This window comes from Bombina bombina, chromosome 1, assembly GCF_027579735.1.
Source record: "Bombina bombina isolate aBomBom1 chromosome 1, aBomBom1.pri, whole genome shotgun sequence".
Taxonomy (NCBI): domain Eukaryota; kingdom Metazoa; phylum Chordata; class Amphibia; order Anura; family Bombinatoridae; genus Bombina; species Bombina bombina.
This window is the reverse complement of record NC_069499.1, coordinates 169,097,700-169,121,448: the sequence shown is the minus strand read 5'-3', so window position 1 is coordinate 169,121,448 and position 23,749 is coordinate 169,097,700. Positions and strand designations below refer to the sequence as shown.

General features: G+C 35.9%; 1 protein-coding gene across 1 annotated transcript in view; it reads right to left on the bottom strand.

The window, feature by feature from the left end:
* RAB15 (RAB15, member RAS oncogene family) overlaps nt 1-23,749 on the bottom strand; it is a 114,284-nt gene that overhangs the window by 31,994 nt on the left and 58,541 nt on the right. Inside the window, exons 4-5 of the mRNA XM_053689558.1 lie at nt 13,005-13,082; nt 186-275 (exon numbers count right to left, since the gene is read on the bottom strand). Coding sequence (XP_053545533.1) covers nt 186-275; nt 13,005-13,082 — 168 coding nt within the window. The remainder of the gene's footprint in view (nt 1-185; nt 276-13,004; nt 13,083-23,749) is intronic.

Below are 23,749 nucleotides of genomic sequence, written 5' to 3'. Positions count from 1 at the left end.
AAATTAAAGACTGTTAGCTTTACTATAATTTAAATGTATCCCCACCATTCTGCGTCTCTGCTAGCAAAATTTAGACACCCAACAATTAAAATATACTCACATTTTAGTAAGGCAGATATTTTTGTCAGACATAGGATTTAAAAATATAATCATAGCTTTAAAAATGCACAAAATCCTAAACATACCTTCATCCCTTGATTTTTTCCAACTTGTCGTTTTTGTTCTTCATCAGCTTTATTTCCAATTAAAATCTTTTGTACTCCATCTGGTGCATACTGCGAAAAGGAACAGAATTTAACAGAAAAAAGTTTAGCCGTTATAAATAGAATTTTGAGTAAGTACATAATTGAAAAACTGACAGAATTAGGAAGATACTTTGTAAATAAGGTTGTCACCTGGGCCAGGTTTACCCTGGACAGTCCCAGAGTCTACAGATATAGCTCATAAATTTGGTTATCCTCCTTATGCAGAAGCGTATTTAGGTTTTGTGCTGCCCTAGGCACTTAAAATTATGTGGCAAGAAGTCAGACATTGGTTGGAAGTTTCAACGCCTACACAAAAAGAGTAACTGCAAGCAACGCGCAAAATATTTAAATGGAAACCTGGTACTAACATGGAGCCGTAAACTACTTTTAGTTGTAGGCTACTTCGGTATCTTACTGCTCCATTCCAGTTTCCATTGCTGTTTAGTTTTAGTCTATGGAGAGTTATGTTACCACCAGTTTACAACAGCAACAGAAGGTAGGCCTACTTGTTTCAAGCTTTGTTATATTAATAGTGTACATCTTAAAGACAGCATTACGCACAGTCACGGCAAATCTATGTAAGTCTGTATGTGTCACCATGGGGATAATTTTTCTTCATAATGAATAGAAATTGAAAAAAAAAAATCATAGTTCTCAAGTTATCAGCAGTGACTATTGTTTTTAATGCAAAGGAATCTTAGCTGCCTAGCAACAAGTTTATTTCTCACCACGGTATGATGTTAAACATTACGTAGAGATGACTTAACCTCTGCTGTGCCTTGACACAGTTTGGCCTAAGAAATCCTTGGACAATGTCTCATAATTATAGCATAATCAATATTATATTAAAGGACATAAAAAACAAAATTTGTCTTTCATGATTCAGAGAGGATTCAATTTTAAACCAGTTTACAATATACTTTTTTTTTATATATTTATTAAAAAAAATATACAAAGACTAAATAAGAAAAAAAAACATAAAACAATAAAAATAAATACAAATACAATCGTGTTCCATAGTTTAAACAATTACCATAAAAATCTACATTTGAATTAATACAATAATTTTGTTTTGCGATGGACTCTCTAGATTTAACCAATCATTATGTTCTTGATTATTTTCATTCCTAAACATCCTCATATACAGCTCCCAATTAATCTTAAAAAACTTGATTCAATTAATTTTACCAAACAACATATCACATTGTTCTATCATAATATGTTTTCTTACGTTATTTTTAAAAATGACCATTGTTGGTGCTTTATTGGTGATCCATAGTTTAAAAATTAGTTTTCTTGCCAGAAGTAGAACATTAATAATTTATTATTCCTCTAAGTTTGGTATCAATGGAAGGCAAGAAAATATTCAGTTCTAAGATAGTGATTTTGACCCCTGTAATCTTTGTTAGGAAATTGCCTAAAAAGTCAACCAATTTTGGTGTAAAGTTAGCCGATATATTTGTAATCCCTTTATATCCCCATTTAGCAAATATTTTATACACATTTCCTGCTGGAAAAGCAGGATTACCTTTAAAGGGACAGTCAACACCAGAATTTTTGTTGCTTAAAAAGACAGATAATCCCTTTATTACCCATTCCCCAGTTTTGCATAACCAACACTGTTATAGAAATCCACTTTTTACCTCTGTGATTACCTTGTATCTAAGCCTCTGCAGACTGCCCCCTTATTTCAAATCTTTTGACAGACATGCACTTTAGCCAATCAGTGCTGGTTCCAGGGTAACTTCACGTGCATGAGCTCAATGTTATCTATATGAAACACATGAACTAATGCCCTCTAGTGGTCAAAATGCATTCAGATTAGAGGCAGTGTTCAATGTCTAAGAAATTAGCATACAAACCTCCTAGAATTAGCTTTTTTAGTTTACTCCATTATCTTGTTTAGTTTATGCCAAGTTAATATTATCTCTCTAAATAGGGGATGATAAAATATGTCTTACAATTTAATTCTATTATATAATTTGCTTCATTCTCTTTGTATCCTTTGCTGAAGGAGAAGCAATGAACTACAGAGAGCTAGGTGAGCACGTCTAGTCTGCCAATAACACATGGAAAATGTGTTTAGCTACCAATCACAAGTGTAGGATATATGTACCTATTCTTTCAATGAAGGATGCCAAGAGAACAAAGTAAATTTGAAAACCAAAGTGAATTTAAAATGACATGCTCTACCCGAATCATGGAAGTTTAATTTTGACTGTCCTATCCCTTTAACATGTATTGGACACCTCATGTGACAATAGATGTTCCTGGCAGGAGCCTCACACAAAAGAACAGAAAAGATATGTGAATCCCTTTAAGGACAGTAAAGGCAAAATTAACTTTCATGAATCAAAACATGCAATCTTAAACAACTTTCCAATTTGCTTCTATTATCAAATTTTCTTTGTTCTCTTGGAATTCTTTGTTGAAAATTAAACCTATGTAGGCTGATAGGAGCTCAGGACTGTACATGTGGCTATAGCAGGCTAATGGAAGCAGTATTTGCAACATTGTTTATAGCAACGTTATACATAGTTACAAACACTGCTGCTAGATGGCTTAAAGGGACACTGAACCCAAAAATTAAATTTCGTGATTCAGATAGAGCTTGCAATTTTAAGCAACTTTCTAATTTACTCCTATTGTCAATTTTTCTTCGTTCTCTTGCTATCTTATTTTGAAAAAGAAGGCATCTAAGCTTTTTTTTTGGTTTAGAACTCTGGATAGCACTTTTTTATTGGTGGATAAATTTATCCACCAATCAGCAAGGACAATCCAGGTTGTTCACCAAAAATGGGCCGGCATCTAAACTTACATTTCAAGTAAAGATACCAAGAGAATGAAGAAAATTTGATAATAGGAGTAAATTAGAAAGTTGCTTAAAATGTCATCCTCTATCTGAATCACAAAAGAAAAATTTGGATTCAGTGTCCCTTTAAAAACACATGCACGCTCCTGAGCTCACCTAGGATTACTCTAACTAAATATACCAAAAGAACTTAGCAAAATTGATAACAGAAATAAAATGTTCTAACCAAATCAATTGAATTTTGAGTTTACTGTCCATAAGCTCACCTTTACAATAAACAGGGATGGGCAACCAATATAATTTAATGGGTGCACGTGTCACCTTCCAACCTCAAAACTTATTTGACTGTACTTTCCACCCTTACAACTGCCCCACAGCAAAAGTCTAACTACAGTGTGTGCAACAAAGTGTTTACTAAGACACAGTAGAGTGCAGAGGGAGGAGCGCAAGAGGATTGTATCAAGTAGAATCTAACCACGGTTTAGGTCTACGCTGGACTAATTTCTCTCATCTCTACCAACCATAGAAAAACACCACAGCTGGAATATTCACATGAAAAAAAGAATTATGGTAAGAATGGAGAAAACAACTCTTGTAAAACATTGAAGTTACTCTGTATGATCCACTGGACTTAGTACAAATATGGCCCTCAATATATTCCAGATATGTTCTCCTGCCAGACACCTACCTGATATCTCTGAATACTGAGAACAACTTACCTAATACCCAGACAATATGCAAAGGACATTGCCTGAATTTTCTTATACATAATAACAAAACTAGAAGATTGAAAAGGGTTCTGGACCAGGGGTGACGTGGTGCCATTGAGTGACGACAATATGATATGCAAAACAGTTGGGAGATCACCAACATCACTCAACACAAATAACTCGCCACTCAGTATCAGATCTATATGACAAAGAAAATGCTTATGTTCTGCTTCCTCACTGTACTACAAAAGTTCTTTTTTTTTTTAGCCAGGGCTCAAAATTTCAAGTCCTAAGCTACAAGCCAGGGAAAAATGTTACTCGCCACTAATCCCGCCCACACCACTCACCCCACCCCCTCTTTGCATATGTTTAGCCATTGTGAAACACCTAATTTGTGTAGTAATTTTTAATATTTGTTATTTTAAACCATAACAAACTAGCGGCTAGATTACGAGTCTTGCGTTATGAGTAAAAAAGCAGCATTAAGCCTCATAACTCTGCTTTTTTACTACCGCTGCTATTACGAGTCTTGTAGGTACAGCTGTCCCGCACACTTTTTTGGCCTTACTGCAAATCAACTTACGCAAATTGCGTATAGTCTTTTTTCTATGGGACTTCCATAGCGCCGGTATTACGAGCTTGTCATGGGAGGCCAAAAAGTGAGCGGTACAACCTGCCCCGTCAAGATTCGTAACGCATTCTAAAGTCAGTAGTTATGAGTTTTACACTACGTCGTAGCATAAAACTCATAACTAAAGTGTTAAAAAGTACACTAACACCCATAAACTACCTATTAACCCCAAAACCGAGGCCCTCCCGCATCGCAAACACTAAAATTAAATTTTTAACCCCTAATCTGCTGCTCCAGACATCGCCGCCACTATAATAAACATTAACCCCTAAACCGCCGAACTCCCACCTTGCAAACAGTTAATTATTAACCCCTAATCTGCTGTCCCTAACATCGCCGCCACCTTCCTACATTTATTAACCCCTCTTCTGCCACCCCAAAGTCGCTGCCACTATATTACATTTATTAACCCCTAAATCTAAGTCTAACCCTAACCCTAACACCCCCTAACTTAAATATAAAAATTACTATCATTACCTAAATAATACCTATTTAAAACGAAATACTTAACTATAAAATAAACTCTAAGATAGATAGAATAGATAGAATATAACTAATAGTTACATTGTAGCTAGCTTAGGGTTTATTTTTATTTTACAGACAAGTTTGCATTTATTTTAACTAGGTAGAATAGTTACTAAATAGTTATTAACTATTTAATAACTACCTAGCTAAAATAAATACAAATTTACCTGTAAAATAAAACCTAACCTAAGTTACACTAACACCTAACCCTACAATTAAATAAATTCCCTAAATTAAATACAATTAACTAAATTCAAAACAATTAGCTAAATTACAAAAAAAACAAACACTAAATTACAGAAAATAAAAAACAAATTACAAGATCTTTAAACTAATTACACCTAATCTAATAGCCCTATCAAAATAAAAAAAGCCCACCCAAAATAAAAAAAACCCTAGCCTAAACTAAACTGCCAATAGCCCTTAAAAGAGCCTTTTGCTGGGCATTGCCCCAAAGAAATCAGCTCTTTTACCTTTAAAAAAAAATACAAACAACCACCCAACAGTAAAACCCACCACCCACACAACCAACCCCCCAAATAAACCCCTAACTAAAAAAACCTAAGCTCCCCATTGCCCTGAAAAGGGCATTTGGATGGGCATTGCCCTTAAAAGGGCATTTAGCTCTATTGTGGCCCAAAGCCCTAACCTAAAAAAAAAAAACACACCCCCAATACATCCTTAAAAAAATCCTAACACTAACCCCCGAAGATCCACTTACCGGGAGAAGTCTTCATCCAAGCGGCAAGATGTCCTCAACTAAGTCGGCAGATGTAGATTAGGTGTAATTAGTTTAAAGATCTTGTATTTCTTTTTTGTAATTTAGCTAATTGTTTTGAATTTAGTTAGTTAATTGTATTTAATTTAGGGAATTTATTTAATTGTAGGGTTAGGTTAGGTTTAATTTTACAGGTCAATTTGTATTTATTTTAGCTAGATAGTTATTAAATAGTTAATAACTATTTAGTAACTATTCTACCTAGTTAAATAAATACAAACTTGCCTGTAAAATAAAAATAAACCCTAAGCTAGATACAATGTAACTATTAGTTATATTGTAGCTAGCTTAGGGTTTATTTTACAGGTAAGTATTTCGTTTTATATAGGAATTATTTAGTTATTAATAGTAGGTTTTATTTAAGTTAGTGGGTGTTAGAGTTAGACTTAGGTTTAGGGGTTAATAACTTTAGTATAGTAGTGGCGGCAACGTTGGGGGTGGCAGATTAGGGGTTAATAAATGTAGGTAGGTGGCGGCGATGTTAGGGACAGCAGATTGGGGTTAATATTTAACTAATGTTTGTGAGGGAGGAGTGCAGCGGTTTAGGGGTTAATATGTTTATTATGTTGGGGGGCGGCAGATTAGGGGTTAATAAATGTAGGTAGGTTGCGGCGACATTGGGGATGGCAGATTAGGGGTTAATAAATATAATGTAGGTGTCAGCGATGTTGAATGCAACAGATTAGGGGTTCATAAATATAATGTAGGTGGCGGCGATGTCCGGAACGGCAGATTAGGGGTTAATAAGTGTAAGATTAGGGGTGTTTAGACTCAGGGTTCACGTTAGGGTGTTAGGTGTAAACATAAATTTAATTTCCCCATAGGAATCAATGGGGCTGTGTTACTGAGCTTTACGCTGCTTTTTGGCAGGTGTTAGACTTTCTCAGCCGGCTCTCCCCATTGATGTCTATGGGGAAATTGTGCACGAGCACGCACAACCAGCTCACCGCTGATTTAAGCAGCGCTGGTATTGGAGTGTGGTATGGAGCACAATTTTGCTCTACGTTCACTTCTTGCCTTTTAACGCCGGGTTTATAAAAAACTGTAATGCCAGCGCTGTAGGTAAGTGAGAGGTGAGAATAACGTGCAAGTTAATACCTCACCCCTCATAACGCAAAACTCGTAATCTGGCCGTAAATCCTTTTAATACAATTATTCAACATACAGTATATACATTTGCTTTCCATTTTACAGCATAGAGACAGCATTTATCTCCCCTCTCATATGATGCAAATTTATATTGCCCAAGGCAGGTTCAATCTAAGGTAGCAGGGACATGAAACAAATCTGCTTAGAGGCCAATTTGCTTTTTTAAAATTTTTATATGGGTAGTAACCTGAACAACTAACCATGGGTGGCCTTTAGCTTGATAAAGGGGACAATCATTTGAAATAGCTCATTTTGCCTGCAGAAACTGACACCTATACTGATATTGTCAATACTGCAGTGTTTGCTATAGAAAAGCTATGTTGATTTAACATTTGCTCACTATCTTTCACTACTCGCCACAGTTCAATTTCTACTCGCCAATGGCCAGTAAAAAGTTTTAGCCCATGGAGAAACCAAAAATTTTACATCAGGTATACTGTAAGTTAACTTACACTGCTGCTGTGGAAGATATTTCATAGGAAAAACCAATGATGATCTGAGAACCCGTATGGAAAAATCCCTGCTGTGCCATTAGAACTGCCATAAAAAATGGACAAGCAGAGCACTTTTTGATGACCAAACATCCAGTATCCTAACTCATTTAGATTAGATTACATTTACAAAGAGAATCTAAATGGATTCATACACTGGAGACTTTGGTCCCTAAGGGGTTAAACGCCCATTTGGACCTGCAATGCTTTCTTTAGTTGTATGACCGGTTTAAATAACAGGTGATGTCTGCCAGATGTTTAATATAGAAGTGATTTGTGACTGATAATAGCTGCACAGCAAGGAACAGAAGACATGGTTAGTGAGAAATTGTAACATTTAGAATCTTTTGATATTAGTGTTGTTATGGAAAGAACTTATGTGTCTGTAATTTAGTTTAATTTAGATCACATTTGAATCACTTCCTTGATAGGCAGTAGGAGGGCTGACATAGAAGTAGTACAAGTGTTAATATAGGTACAGACACAGGGGCCCATTTATCAAGCTCTGAACGGAGGTTGTGGGCCCGTGTTTCTGGCGAGTCTTCAGACCCGCCAGAAACAGCAGTTATGAAGCAGCGGTCTAAAGACTGTTGCTCCATAACCCAACGAGTTGATTACAATCGAGTTGATTGACACCCCCCTGCTGGTGGCCCATTGGCCGCGAGTCTGCAGGGGGCGGCGTTGCACCAGCAGCTCTTGTTAGCAGCTGGTGCAATGCTGAATACGGAGAGCGTATTGCTCTCCGCATTCAGCGAGGTCTTGCGGACCTGATCGGCACTGTCGGATCAGGTCCGCAAGACCTTTGATAAATAGGCCCCACAGACATTAGCTTATAGTGGTTAAGTGTAGATTATTGCTGATAAAGTGAAGAACGTTCACATAATGTCTGCATATATGTTCATCTAACATGAGATTTATATTATAACTGTTAGTAATGACATTTAGATGGTAAAGTTAATTTGCATCTCATTACGTTAGAATTGGTACATAACGGTACATTATAGGTAGAGGCATTGAACGAACATGAGTGCAGCAGATGAATGCGTTCCAAAGTAGTATCTGTGTGTTGATACAGTAACAGGCATGGAGTACAGCTGTTAGGAGTGTAGATTGTTGTGTTAAAGTGTCAGTAAACCTAAAAAATAATGTTATATAATTCTGCACATAGTGCAGAATTATATAACGTTATTTAAGTGCTATAGTTATAAATGCCTTTTTTCCCTTTTAATATGTTAAAAATATGGCGCTTTTACAGACCCGCTCTCTGCTGAGCGGGTCTGTTTTTTTTACTCAGCGCATCGGGCCAGCTGTATAGTCACAGCCCTGGCCGACCGCGCCATAAGACTAAGTGCAGCTCGCTCCTGCTCTGTCTGACAGCAGGAGCGAGCTTCACTTAATGTTATGGCGCGGTCGGGCCGGGCTGTGACTATACAGCTGGCCCGATGCGCTGAGTAAAAAAAACAGACCCGCTCAGCAGAGAGCAGGTCTGTAAAAGCGCCATATTTTTAACATATTAAAAGGGAAAAAAGGCTTTTATAACTATAGCACTTAAATAACGTTATATAATTCTGCACTATGTGCAGAATTATATAACATTATTTTTTAAGGTTTACTGTCCCTTTAACTATTACTGTTGAGATGTGGAGGGCTCATACTAAGTTTGCATCTGTTTCGATATCTTTGAGGATAGAATTATATTATAGCTGCTATTGATTTTATGTAGACAGTTGAGCAATATTGCATCTAATTTTCTAGTAACACTTATCGATATGCTATCTTTATGACCGTTAGCTGTGAATGAACACGAGTGCAAGATGTATGTTTAGTGATTTTAGGATATTTAACAGAGGGATATATTTATACTTGGTTTTCAGAATCACACTTTGATGAACTATGATGATGTTAGATATACATCATTGTGGTCCTCTTTTTTTTTTTCCTTTTAAAATGTACGTTTGGTGACTCCATAGTGAACCAGGGCACATGCGTAGTTGCAATACTGGAACGCCGACAGAGTTTAACGACGGATGATGTGTGTCAGTTGTGGTGGGGTATTTATTGGGGTTAAGTAGTATGTTTTGTTTTATTTAGTCTGAAGAGGGGGCACCACCCCATAACGTCACTATTAAAGGATATATATTAATGACCAGAGAGTGCCTTGTCGTGGACTGTTTTATATTATGATATTTTTTTCGTCTTGGTTTATATTATGATGTGTGTCTGTATGTATGTATGTATGTATGTATGTATGTATGTATGTATGTATGTATGTAACATAGCATTGCAGCACCCTGGATAGCACTTGCTTACTGGTGACTACATTCAGCCAACCAATAAGCAAGCGTAACCCAGGTTCTGAAACAAAAATGGGCTGGCTCCTAAGGTTTACATTCTTGCTTTTTAAATAAAGATAGCAAGAGAACGAATAAAATTGATAAAAGGAGTAAATTTGAAAGTTGCTTAAAATAGCACGCTTTATTTGAATCTTTAAAGAAAAATTTTGGATTTAGTATCCCTTTAATAAAATCTTAAAGAACCAGCAATAATCTTTTATTTGAAAAAATTCAAACAACAAACATCACAAAAATCAAACAAAATTTTTTGCCTGCCTTTCAAGTCTGGACACAGAGTGCTAGATCTGCAGTCTTTCAGTGGATCTCTTTCTTTGTCCACAATTTTCTAATGTATTATTAATTCAAAGCACCACTCCCAACAGAATATAAATATCACGTAAATATCATGCTAATATAAACATTGTGATAAATAGACATTACATTGGGAGACTGCCTTTAATAGTGCCATTGTTTATTGTCCAAATTGTATTAAATGTGTATCCTTGTTATTGTCCACGGCCTCATCTGGCTGCAAGCCAAATTCCTTTCAGTTTTTCAACTAAATTGATCATTGAAATCCTCTGCTATGTGCTGAATTCTGTGACTGATAGTATTGTTAAACAAAGGCACATTTAAAAGCAGTTTTCTCACAGATTCACCGATCATAATGTTCACCAAATCTATAGCAGCCGGTAGAATTAGTTGCTCTGCGATTGTATGGAGCATTTTATACTTTGCAACTCTATATGCAACCTTATATGAGGCTAGCCGAGAATTGTTTGGTATTGACAAATGCTAAGAAACCTTGTTGTTTTAATTCTTTTACCTTTCTGGTAAAGAAGTCACAAGATTTACCAACCATGTTTGAATGATTGGTTTCTAAATGGAGTTTAGCTTAGGTGGAATCATGCACTCTAGAGTCAAAATCTTCAAACACACTACACACTGTGGTCTCTCCAACATTGACATTTGTTGATGTAAAGCCAAAATCCATATAATTATATGTACAATATTTCCGCTTCTTTATGCACCCACCTAGGACTAGTTTGTGGTGCATCCTCTTCATTTTCAGTCCTAGTGTGCTTATTAAATAAAAATGTGTCCATTTCTTAGGAAGATGAATATTAAACGATGTACTCTCAATCCAGTCATATACATACAAACCTCTTGCATCATGCGCATCTGTGCAATTCGCATCTGGGTGAGTTCATTCAGGTCTATTTTCAAAACTATATGGTCTTGTCAGTGGCACCTCATTTATGAGCAATTAAAAAAAAAAAAAAAAACAGGTGATTGGATATATTTTGTGGCGCCCAAGTAGGCCAGTCACGGGGCTCCAGGGTGCCACGGCGCACAGCTTGGGAACCACTGGTTTAAACTTTCAGGATTTAGAGAATAATTTGAAACAATTTTCAAATGTATTTCTGAAAATGTTTATCTTAGGTCTTTAGCACTCCATGGTAACAGTGTTTGCAGCAATTGTTGTAGTTATTTTATACAATGTTGCAATCACTACTTCTATAGAGTGCTGTAGACATGTGAACTACTGAGCTCCTATGAGCCTACTTTGACTATTCAACAGAAGATACAAGAGAGCAAAGCAAATTTGATAATACAATTGTAATGTGCTTTATATCGTGGCCGGACTGTAATCCGATGGACATTTAGCCGACTGACATTTGTGTGACAGATAAAATTCCGACATGCAAATGGCCGTCAGATAACAGTCCAGCCACGAGATAGATAAATTAGATAGAAAGATAAGGATAGATACAGTTTTACCCAGACAGAGAACCACAAGACGTGCGGGGTGTGACCCATGGTTAGGTTCCCAGTGTCGATTGCGGCGCCCCAGGCTCTGATTAGAACAGAGCACTCTGGAGCGTATCTGCCCTCAGCCGAACTCGGGAACATAGTCTCTCGGACATATGTCTGACGGACAAATGTGCTTTGGCATTCTGTCCAAGAACCGGTTTATATCATGAAAGTCAATTTCTGACTTCTGTCACATTAAGGTTTTTTTTTCTTACAGGTGGAAATGTCATAAAAAATTTCGGAGGTTCTGGATCTAATAGTAAAACCCAAAACCCTTAATTTCCTTTAGTAGTGGATTTTAGTTCACACATCTGTTATGTTCCTTTGGTCATAAAGGGGTTGTTTGCTTGACATTATCCTCTGCATCAAATTGCTTTTAATTGATTTTAGGGAGCTATTAAGTGGAGAAATTGATCTAACTCAGGCATACATTGGTAAGATTCCTTATCTGACAGTTGTCTCATAAATATCAGCATTGGAGAGAGAGAAAAAAAACACTTAAAATATTGCAGCACCATAATAGCTTTTTATACGTTTTAAACCTTGACATTGACAATTTGTCATTTATGTGCTGAGAAGGGTAATGTATATTTAGCTATGTGAGGTACCGTGTATCTGAAGCTGGAAGTGGCGCCTTTTAGAGCATGTCATTTGTGCACTTTAAGCCTTATTGGACATAATAAAGCCCTTGTAGTCTATTCAGTATTTCAGAAGTATCATATGTGCACTGCAAACAGGGCAATGTTTAGTGAAGATTACTACACATGGTCACTAGTAAAGACCTAATGGCATTATATATACTGTTGCATAGATTATGCTGGGAGAATTCTATTTATTTTCACATTCAGTGACTTGTTCCTTTGGACAGTCGCTCGTGTGTGAATGCAGGCTCTATAATTTTTCTATAGATGTGAAATTACATTATACATAACTGATAACCAAGGGAGAAACCAAGGATGATAAAATCAGGATAGAGTCTCTAGGCCAAGATAAATTTGGGTCTCTATATTTAGCCATAAGCATTTCTATCAGATATATACATAAAAAGGTATGAGTGGATACTTTTCCTTCCTGCCCACAATAACCACCAATGCTGCAGAATCACCTGGCAAAATTGTAGTGCAATCCTACCCCCTGCACTCAAGCAACTATTCACACAAGAGCAGAGGTTGTCAATCATCTCTCAGTCTCATGTGAGCGCATGCAACAGCTAGGGCTCTGAAGTTGTGAAAACCGCTTCATAAATAAGCCCTTGTGTTTAGGTGATGATATCACAACATTGTGCAAGGTAATAATCCAACCACCTCTTTAACAGATTAAACATATACATATTTACAGATTTCAAAAAGAACAAATCTTTGGCTATAAGCACATTTAAAAAAAAAAACCTCTTTATTCGGTAATGTTTTATGATTTGTGTGATTGCAAAAAATATATAGATGTTTGATTACCTATAGAAAGTATATTGAAAGCACATAATGTATATTATATTTTATTCAAATACATTTATCTTACCTCATCTACATCACTGGCCCATTTCATAATGTGCTGGTAGGAACGCTCACTGGTGATATCGTAGACTAGAAATATTCCCTGCAAGGAGCAAAAAGAATTAGAGTTTTATCTGTAAGGGGCTGGACAGTGCACAGAATGCTCAGTTAACATTTACATAAAACAAGTGTTTAATTCAGAAGTGGGAGCTATCAGTTTCTGAGGGTGAATATCTTACAGCTACATGAAACCCATTATTTTTCTGCCTGGGTAGGCAGTATGCACATGTCTGAAGCACTGTATGGCAGCAAACAATGCTGCCATCTAGTGCTCTTGGAAATGTAAAACATTGCTAATAACATTCTTGAGAGAAACTGCTGTCATATAGCGCTCATGACACATGCACGCTCTTGAGCCTACCTACCTGATTTTCTTCAAAAATAAACAAAGGACACATTAAATTTGTTAATAGAAACAATTTGTGAAGTTTTTTTTTTTTTTTATTAAATCTTACACGCTATCAGAAGTATGGCAGAAAAATATTGGGTTTCATGTCCTTTTAAAAAGTGATATGAAACACCTTGAGATTGTAAAAGAACATTTTTAATTATGCATGGTAAAAAAAAGACTTTGCAGTATACTTTCATTACATACTTTGCCCCCTTTTTTGACATTTTAATTCTAAAAATTCTAGGCTTTCCAGTTCAAGAGAATTAGAGGTTCATACGCCAAACCAATCACTGTGTGTGTGTGTATATATATATATATATATATATATATATATATATATATATATATATATATATATATATATATATATATATACTCCCAAAAAGCAGAACATAGATGCACCACCTTGAAATGACAAAATTAACTTGTATTTTAATGTAAGCAGAAAAAATATATATATATTTCAGACCACAAACTTAAAACATACTAGGCCAGATTACAAGTGGAGCACTAACAGTTACACATGAGTAATAACAGATATCTTGAGGGTTTGTTTTTATTGAGCTTGCCGCTCATATTACAAGTTGAAAGTAAACGCAATCGCTTGGGTGCAATCGCGATTTACACTATAATGTTTACTGCATCCACAGAGCTCTGGTTAACTTTTTTCATGCAATATTCATATTTAATAAAGTTATACTGTTTCTTTAAAGTTAAAAATGTCACATCCCAGTGTTCTGCACATAGCACAATAACTTTTAACTATTTATAAATAGATATATACATACATTATATATATATATAAATAATCATATATACATAGGTATAACTATATATTGTACCAAAATACCATCAAGATATATGTAGAAATATGTATTTGTAAATAAATAGAACATATTCTACGTGAAGAACATTGGAATGTGAAAAGTTCATATTTTCATGTCGGGTTAGCGCACATGAGAATATGCGATCAGATAGGGTGTTACGTTTTTTTCCACTTTTTTTGCTTTATTGATTTCTATGGGGGAATACGTGAATGCGCACACGATATTCTAAGTTCGGCTTTTTGCACTCGTCAAGTTAGCGTGCAAACGAAAAGAGTTTACTTTCAACTCACAATACAAGTGGAACCCAACAAGAGCAAAAAGCTTACCTCTAGCACAGTTAAATGCTTGAGCAGGATCGTTAAATAGCACTCCACTTGTAATCTAGCCCACTGTGTATAATACATGTCTAAATAACAGAAATGCAAACAGTAATTAGAATTAGACATGAGCAAAAATGCTTTATTCGGAATGCTAAATGGACCAGTGCTTTATCCAAAGGGGTTATCTACTCTCATTGATTCCTCAGGAACTATAAAGAGTATTAAATACCCCTAGGGATGTGATATTGAAAGCAGGGACCAGAGGAAAGGCTAAGAAGTGTGAGATGGTTTCTGTATCTGAATACAATACAGCGAGTCTTATAGTACAAAAAAATCATTAGAATGCATTGGAATGTGTTAAGGGATTGCCAACTAAATTTGAGTGTTTTTAGGAATCCCCTATTGCCCAAATATAAAAACCTAATCATTTTAAGGACAAACTGGTTAAGGCAAACTTGGTTGGGCCAGTAAAAATTCACAAGCTTATCTTACATCAAAGACGAAGGATTGTTCTCCCTTTTTGGGGTGTTGCAATTGTAATAGTTTTATTAAAGGCAAACAATTTGTCCATCTTCCAGAAGGTAAAAAGTTTGACAACTAATTTTAACACATGCAACACCTCTTTTGTGATTTACTTAATCAAATGCCCATGTGGAATTGTCTATATAGGTGAGACAGGATGAGTCTGTCCCTGTTCCACATCACTTTTACTTTGGGACATACAATTTCACAGTTAAAATTCCAAACTATAGAGCATGTTCCAATGTTTAGGTGTGGGAGAGATAGAAAGTTGATAAAAGTAAGTTTAGATCGAGCGCCAATAGTATACCTCAAGCTAGTATACAGAGAACTCCTAGCTGGTCTCAATATTAATAGATCAAATGGTATATTGTATACAGCGCCAAAGGCAGAGGTATTAAGATAATAGACTGTAAAACACTCTTGGATAAAACAATAATAAAAACTCTAATTTATTACATCCATATAGATTAAAATATAAAGCAGTAAAATATACCAAAATAACAATATAACAAAACAATATATGAAATAAAAATGAATATAAGTTCCAGATTATGAATGGTACATAGATAAATGATGGTTAGTAACCAAACAGGAATGAGGAGTGTTATCCCATGTGAAGTGCATAAAAGTCCAACATAAAGGTCCAAAGTGAAATAGTGTCAATAGTGTCAATAAATCTTCAATTTTTTTTGTTGATTTCAAATGATAATCCAAAAGGTAAAAATTATGTTTAAAAAATGCCAAAGATGTGATGGATGTGAAAAAACAAAACAAAATATCAAAACATTTCTTGTGATGGTTAACTCTCCAATGAGGTCCTGTGGTCCTCTAACTTCCTTGTTGTATTTTAACATGCATCAAAACCACAACGCGTTTTGGCCTAGATGTGGCCTTTTTAAAGACAGTCTTGAAAAGGCCACATTTAGGCCAAAACGCGTCGACAAGTGGTAAGCTTATTTCTTTTAGATTATATGTTATTTGTACATCTACACTATGTTTTTATTCTGTTTTTTTCTAGGATTTTTTTGATACATGTTAAAATACAACAAGGAAGTTAGAGGACCACAGGACCTCATTGGAGAGTTAACCATCACAAGAAATTTTTTGACTTTTTATATATATATATATATATATATATATATATATATATATATATATATATATATATATATATATATATATATATATATATATATATATATATATATATATATATATATATATATATATATATATATATATATATATACACACACACATATATATATATATATATATATATATATATACACACACACATACATACATATATATATTTGTGCACACTATTTTGTTTTTTACTTTTAGTTTTTTTCACATCCATCACATCTTTGGAATTTTTTACACTTCATTTTTACCTTTTGGATTATCAATTGAAATCAACAAAAAAATTTTGAAGATTTATTGACACTATTTCACTTTAGACCTTTATGTTGGACTTTTATGCACGTCACATGGGATAACACTCCTCATTCCGGTTTGGTTACTAACCATCATTTATCTATGTACCATTCATAATCTGGAACTTATATTCATTTTTATTTCATATATTGTTTTGTTATATTGTTATTTTGGTATATTTTACTGCTTTATATTTTAATCTATATGGATGTAATAAATTAGAGTTTTTATTATTGTTTTATCCAAGAGTGTTTTACGGTCTATTATCTTAATACCTCTGCCTTTGGCGCTGTATACAATATACCATTTGAGATAGAAAGTTGACTCCATAAAAAAGTGAAAACGGAAGTCTCTTCTATCCAAAGGGCATGCATAGAAGTCTTGAATTGCCCTTATTTCTATAATTGATTTCTTTAATTACTTTCATGTATTTGGATTATTTCGATAAATATATACGTATGTGAATTTAAGGTGATTAAGTATGGTCATTTTTGGTAGGAACTTTGTGCTTACGTATATAATATTTTATAACATTGTATAGTAGACGCAGTTAATTCCTTATCCACTATGTAGTGTTGTGATGGTAAAGATAGGTTAACATTTGGTTTGCATCTGTGTTTCTATTTAAAAATATATTATACACATGTCATGTGGCCCAAAACATGGTCTTTTTTCCCTTTTTGGCACACAGTTAATCTTGTCATTTTTAGGTACTACTTCTGTATTTGTTACTTTTCACCAATAAGGCAGTGGGGATTTGCTTATCAGCAAGTGAGCAATCAGGCCCTAAGGTTTATCCATATTTCCTCTTACCTTCAAATTTAAAATAAAGAGCTTTAGTATTTATGTATTTACTTTGAAAGGAAAAAAAAATATCCCCTTCAAACACAAACGGCTAGATTATGAGTTTTGCGTTAGAAGCTGTGCGGTGCTAACGAGCAGTTTATGCTCACCGCTCACTTAGACAGTGCTGGTATTACGGGTTTCAACAAACTCGGCGTTAACTGAAAAAAATTATCGTAGAACAAAATTTTGCTCCACATCTCACCATAACACCTGCAAAAAAGCAGCGTAAAGCTGCTAACGCAGCCCCATTGATTCCTATGGGGAAAATACATTTATGTCTACACCTAACACCCTAACATGAACCCGAGTCTAAACACCCCTAATCTTACATTTATTAACCCCTAATCTGCCGCCCCCGACACCTACATTATTAACCCCTAATCTGCCGCTCCGGACACCGCCGCCACCTACATTATACTTATGAACCCCTAATCTGCTGCCCCCAACATCGCCGAACCTGCATTATATTTATTAACCCCTAATCTGCCACCCCCAATGTCGCCGCAACCTACCTACACTTATTAACCCCTAACATTTGGTTTGCATCTGTGTTTCTATTTAAAAATATATTATACACATGTCATGTGGCCCAAAACATGGTCTTTTTTCCCTTTTTGGCACACAGTTAATCTTGTCATTTTTAGGTACTACTTCTGTATTTGTTACTTTTCACCAATAAGGCAGTGGGGATTTGCTTATCAGCAAGTGAGCAATCAGGCCCTAAGGTTTATCCATATTTCCTCTTACCTTCAAATTTAAAATAAAGAGCTTTAGTATTTATGTATTTACTTTGAAAGGAAAAAAAAATATCCCCTTCAAACACAAACGGCTAGATTATGAGTTTTGCGTTAGAAGCTGTGCGGTGCTAACGAGCAGTTTATGCTCACCGCTCACTTAGACAGTGCTGGTATTACGGGTTTCAACAAACTCGGCGTTAACTGAAAAAAATTATCGTAGAACAAAATTTTGCTCCACATCTCACCATAACACCTGCAAAAAAGCAGCGTAAAGCTGCTAACGCAGCCCCATTGATTCCTATGGGGAAAATACATTTATGTCTACACCTAACACCCTAACATGAACCCGAGTCTAAACACCCCTAATCTTACATTTATTAACCCCTAATCTGCCGCCCCCGACACCTACATTATTAACCCCTAATCTGCCGCTCCGGACACCGCCGCCACCTACATTATACTTATGAACCCCTAATCTGCTGCCCCCAACATCGCCGAACCTGCATTATATTTATTAACCCCTAATCTGCCACCCCCAATGTCGCCGCAACCTACCTACACTTATTAACCCCTAATCTACCGCCCCTAACGTTGCCGCCACTATATTAAAGTTATTAACCCTTAAACCTAAGTCTAACCCTAACACCCCCTAACTTAAATATAATTTAAATAAATCTAAAAATTACTATCATTAACTAAATTATTCCTATTAAAAACTAAATACTTACTTATAAAATAAACCCTAGGATAGCTACAATATAACTAATAGTTACATTGTAGCTATCTTAGGGTTTATTTTTATTTTACAGGCAACTTTGTATTTATTTTAACTAGGTACAATAGTTAAATAGTTATTAACTATTTAATAACTACCTAGCTAAAATAAAGACAAAAGTACCTGCAAAATAAAACCTAAGTTACAATTACACCTAACACTACCACTATAATTAAATTCCCTAAATTAAATAAAATTATCTAAAGTACAAAAAACAAACACTAAATTACAGAAAATAATAAACAAATTACAAGATTTTTAAACTAATTACACCTAATCTAATCCCCCTAACAAAATAAAAAGCCCTACCTTACACTAAATTACAAACAGCCCTTAAATGGGCCTTTGCAGGGCATTGCCCCCAAAGTAATCAGCTCTTTTACCTGTAAAAAAAATTACAAATCCTCCCCAACATTAAAACCTATCAACCACACAACCAACCCTACTCTAAAACCCACCCAATCCCCCCTTTAAAAAAAGTACAAAAAAAACACAAACACTAAATTACAGAAAATAATAAACAAATTACAAGATTTTTAAACTAATTACACCTAATCTAATCCCCTTAACAAAATAAAAAGCCCCCCAAAATAAAAAAAGCCCTACCCTACACTAAATTACAAATAGCCCTTAAAAGGGCCTTTTGCATGGCATTGCCCCAAAGTAATCAGCTCTTTTACCTGTAAAAAAAAAAAATACAAATCCCCTAACATTAAAACTCACCACCCACACAACCAACCTTACTCTAAAACTCACCCAATCCCCCCTTAAAAAAACCTAACACTAACCCCCTGAAGATCACCCTACCAGGAGACGCCTTCATCCAACCGGGCAGAAGTGGTCCTCCAGACGGGCAGAAGTCTTCATCCATCCAGCGCGGTGCAGGTCCATCTTCAAGACATCCGACGCGGAACATCTTCTTCTTTCCACGGCTACGACTGAATGAAGGTTCTTTAAAATGACGTCATCCAAGATGGCGTCCCTTCAATTCCAATTGGCTGATAGAATTGTACCAGCCAATCGGAATTAAGGTAGGAAAAATCCTATTGGCTGATGCAATCAGCCAATAGGATTGAACTTCAATCCTATTGGCTGATCCAATCAGCCAATAGGATTGAGCTGGCATTCTATTGGCTGTTCCAATCAGCCAATAGAATGCCAGCTTAATCCTATTGGCTGATTGCATCAACCAATAGGATTTTTTCTACCTTAATTCCAATTGGCTGATAGAATTCTATCAGCCAATCAGAATTGAAGGGACGCCATCTTGGATGATGTCATTTAAAGGAACCTTCATTCAGTCGTAGTCGTGGAAAGAAGAGGATGCTCCGCGTCGGAGGTCTTGAAGATGGACCGGCTCCGCACCAGATGGATGAAGATAGAAGATGCCGTCTGGATGAAGCCTTCTGCCCATCTGGAGGACCACTTCTGCCCGGTTGGATGAAGACGTCTCCCGGTAGGATGATCTTCAGGGGGTTAGTGTTAGGTTTTTTTAAGGGGGGATTGGGTGAGTTTTAGAGTAAGGTTGGTTGTGTGGGTGGTGAGTTTTAATGTTAGGGGATTTGTAATTTTTTTTTTTTACAGGTAAAAGAGCTGATTACTTTGGGGCAATGCCATGCAAAAGGCCCTTTTAAGGGCTATTTGTAATTTAGTGTAGGGTAGGGCTTTTTTTATTTTGGGGGGCTTTTTATTTTGTTAAGGGGATTAGATGAGGTGTAATTAGTTTAAAAATCTTGTAATTTGTTTATTATGTTCTGTAATTTAGTGTTTGTTTGTTTTTTTGTACTTTAGATAATTTTATTTAATTTAGGGAATTTAATTATAGTGTAGTGTTAGGTGTAATTGTAACTTAGGTTAGGTTTTATTTTACAGGTACTTTTAGCTAGGTGGTTATTAAATAGTTACTATTTAGTAACTATTCTACCTAGTTAAAATAAATACAAACTGGCCTGTAAAATAAAAAGAAACCCTAAACTAGCTTCAATGTAATTATTAGTTATATTGTAGCTAGCTTAGGGTTTATTTTATAGGTAAGTATTTAGTTTTAAATAGGAATAATTTAGTTAATGATTGGAATTTTATTTATATTTATTTAAATTATATTTAAGTTAGGGGGGGTTAGGGTTAGACTTAGATTTAGGGGTTAATAACTTTAATATAGTGGCGGCAATGTTGGGGCAGCAGATTAGGGGTTAATAAATGTAGGTAGGTGTCGGCGATGTTAGGGACGGCAGATTAGAGGTTAATAAAATTTAACTAGTGTTTGCGAGGTGGGAGTGCGGTGGTTTAGGGGTTAATATATTTATTATAGTGGCAGCGATGTCCGGTTCGGCAGATTAGGGGGTTACATTTTTTTTTTTTTTAAGTGTTTGCGATGTGGGGGGGCCTCGGTTTAGGGGCTAATAGATAGTTTATGGGTGTTAGTGTACTTTTTAGCACTTTAGTTAAGAGTTTTTGGCTACAGCGTTGTAGTGTAAAACTTAACTACTGACTTTTAAATGCGGTACCAGGCTTGACAGGAGAGGGTCTACCGCTCACTTTTTGTCAGACTCGTAATACCGGCGCTATGCAAGTCCCATTGAAAAAAAAGAGGATACGCAATTGACGTAAGTGGATTTGCTGTATTTCCGACTCTGGCCCAAAAAGTGAGCAGTACACCTGTACCTTCAAGACTCGTAATACCAGCAAGCATTAAAAAGCAGCGTTGGGACCGGCCAACGCTGCTTTTTAAGCCTAATGCAAGACTCGTAATCTAGCTGAAAGAAAACAGAACAGTTTGTCCATCAAATAGAATTTTTTTTTTTTTTTTTAAATCTATATGATGCAGATTCTTAGCACTGAAACTGTAGTCTGTGAGCTGCTATTCTTTAAAGGGACATAATATGCTAAATTCCTTTAAATTGATACAGCATAACTGTAAAAAAAATGATGACAAGAAAATGTGTATTATAAATATGTGTATGTAAAAATTGGAAGATTTACCTCAAAATTAAACCGGCTCACAAAAGTGCTCTGCCAATTGGCTTCTTCAGTGCTGATGTCACATTTTGCTTTACTGTGATCTGAGATTTCACTAAAATCTAGTGAGATTTTATAGTAAACTTCCTAAAACTGAGGAGGGAAACATAACTATACCTGCACATGCCAAATGCATGCTCCATTGCAAGTCCTAAGACTAGCATTATGATTGGTTGCTTAAAGTCCCTTTAGAATGGGATGTAGCTACTGAGGAAATTTTAAAGGTAAATATCTTCCTTTTTTACATAGAGATTTATGATGATATTTTTAGTCAGCTTTTTACAACTATGCTGCATCAGTTTAAAGTGATTTAGAATATGGGTATTATGGGAAGCATGTCCAGGCAGCAACCGAAATGGCCGCAAAAATGGAAACTTGTGAAGAAGTCCAAGATTGTCACCTATCTTGAGACACTGGCAGCATCCACACTCAAGTGTCACCACTAAGGATACCTTATGTCTCAGAGTACAAGATGTCTCCTTTTGAGCTGAGTCCATGACCTACAAGCTCCCCTTCTGGACCGACAAGATCTACGCCGGTGACTACTCTTATAGCTCTTGACACCCTCCCCCAGTAAACCGGGTCACTCCAACTGCGGTAATCATAGTGCCATAAAACGGTTTCTAACCCACTATAAGCATTATTTGGGAAGTTTGGAGAACACAGATATTGTTGCCAAGATGGTGGAGGAGGAGGCATGGGGTGAGGACATGCAACATGTGATTGACCAACACTTTAGAGGCTTTGAGCTAATATTAAAGTCTGTAGTGAATAATTTGTCTACAGCAAATGCACACAATATAGCCGCACTGCCACTGCTAAAAATGAAGCACTCAACATGTACAACCATGGGGATCGCTATTTTGACAACGTCACTCCAGCTCCCTGCAGAGGAAACCCTAGTGGTGGATGTGCTTGATTCTTCGCTGCCCCCCTGTCCAGCAGATCGACCTTACCCCAGGGAGTCTGCAACTTGAAATAACTCCACTGATCTGTGTGCGCTTGCCACTGAGATATTGGCAATGTCTGAATATACGACTATGGTACCTACCATCCTATGTGATGGAGACACTACATGGGAGAAGGAAGTGGTCCCTAGGAAACTGTTGATCCCATGTACTACAGCTGAGTTGCAGATAACTATAGGGGGTCGCAGGTGATACCTATCGACACCTCCTGTTAATCTAGTACTATTGAATGCGGATGAACCTGTGGAAGTGAGTGGAAGTCAGCAGAGGAATGTCATACTGAAAAGTAAGCCTACATTGTCCACCCCTCTATTCACTGAGAAAGTCTCACTGCTAGATGATTTATTCTTTTGGGACCCGCTACCATGGCGACCTGGGGTAGGCTAAATATTGACTGTATTCTGACTGCCTGCTTTCTATCCTGATAACAGGCAGATGGAATTCCCTCTCTTGAGATACAACTTTTGGGACGAGGACATACAATTCATAATATATAGCTTATGCAGTGTTCAATATTTCTTGTAATTTCATAATGTCTTTGCTACCACTTTATTTAAGGTTAATGTTTATATAATTGTCAGTATATTAGTCATCCACTATTAGATATAGGAATAGTGACTTAGGATATATTATATTTAATTTAAGGTCACTTGCTACTACAGGGAAGCTCTAAGTATTAGTGCAAGTAGTCATCATTGGATATAGATTACAAGAACGGACTAGCAACATAAACCATATAATGGCAGACTTTTTTCTGATGCTACTCCTTCTGGTAACTCTAGTCTGTTACCTATGACAGTCTAATTAAAAATGTCTATATTCCGGATAGCTACTTTATCTAATAAGCAAAAGTCATCTCTAACATG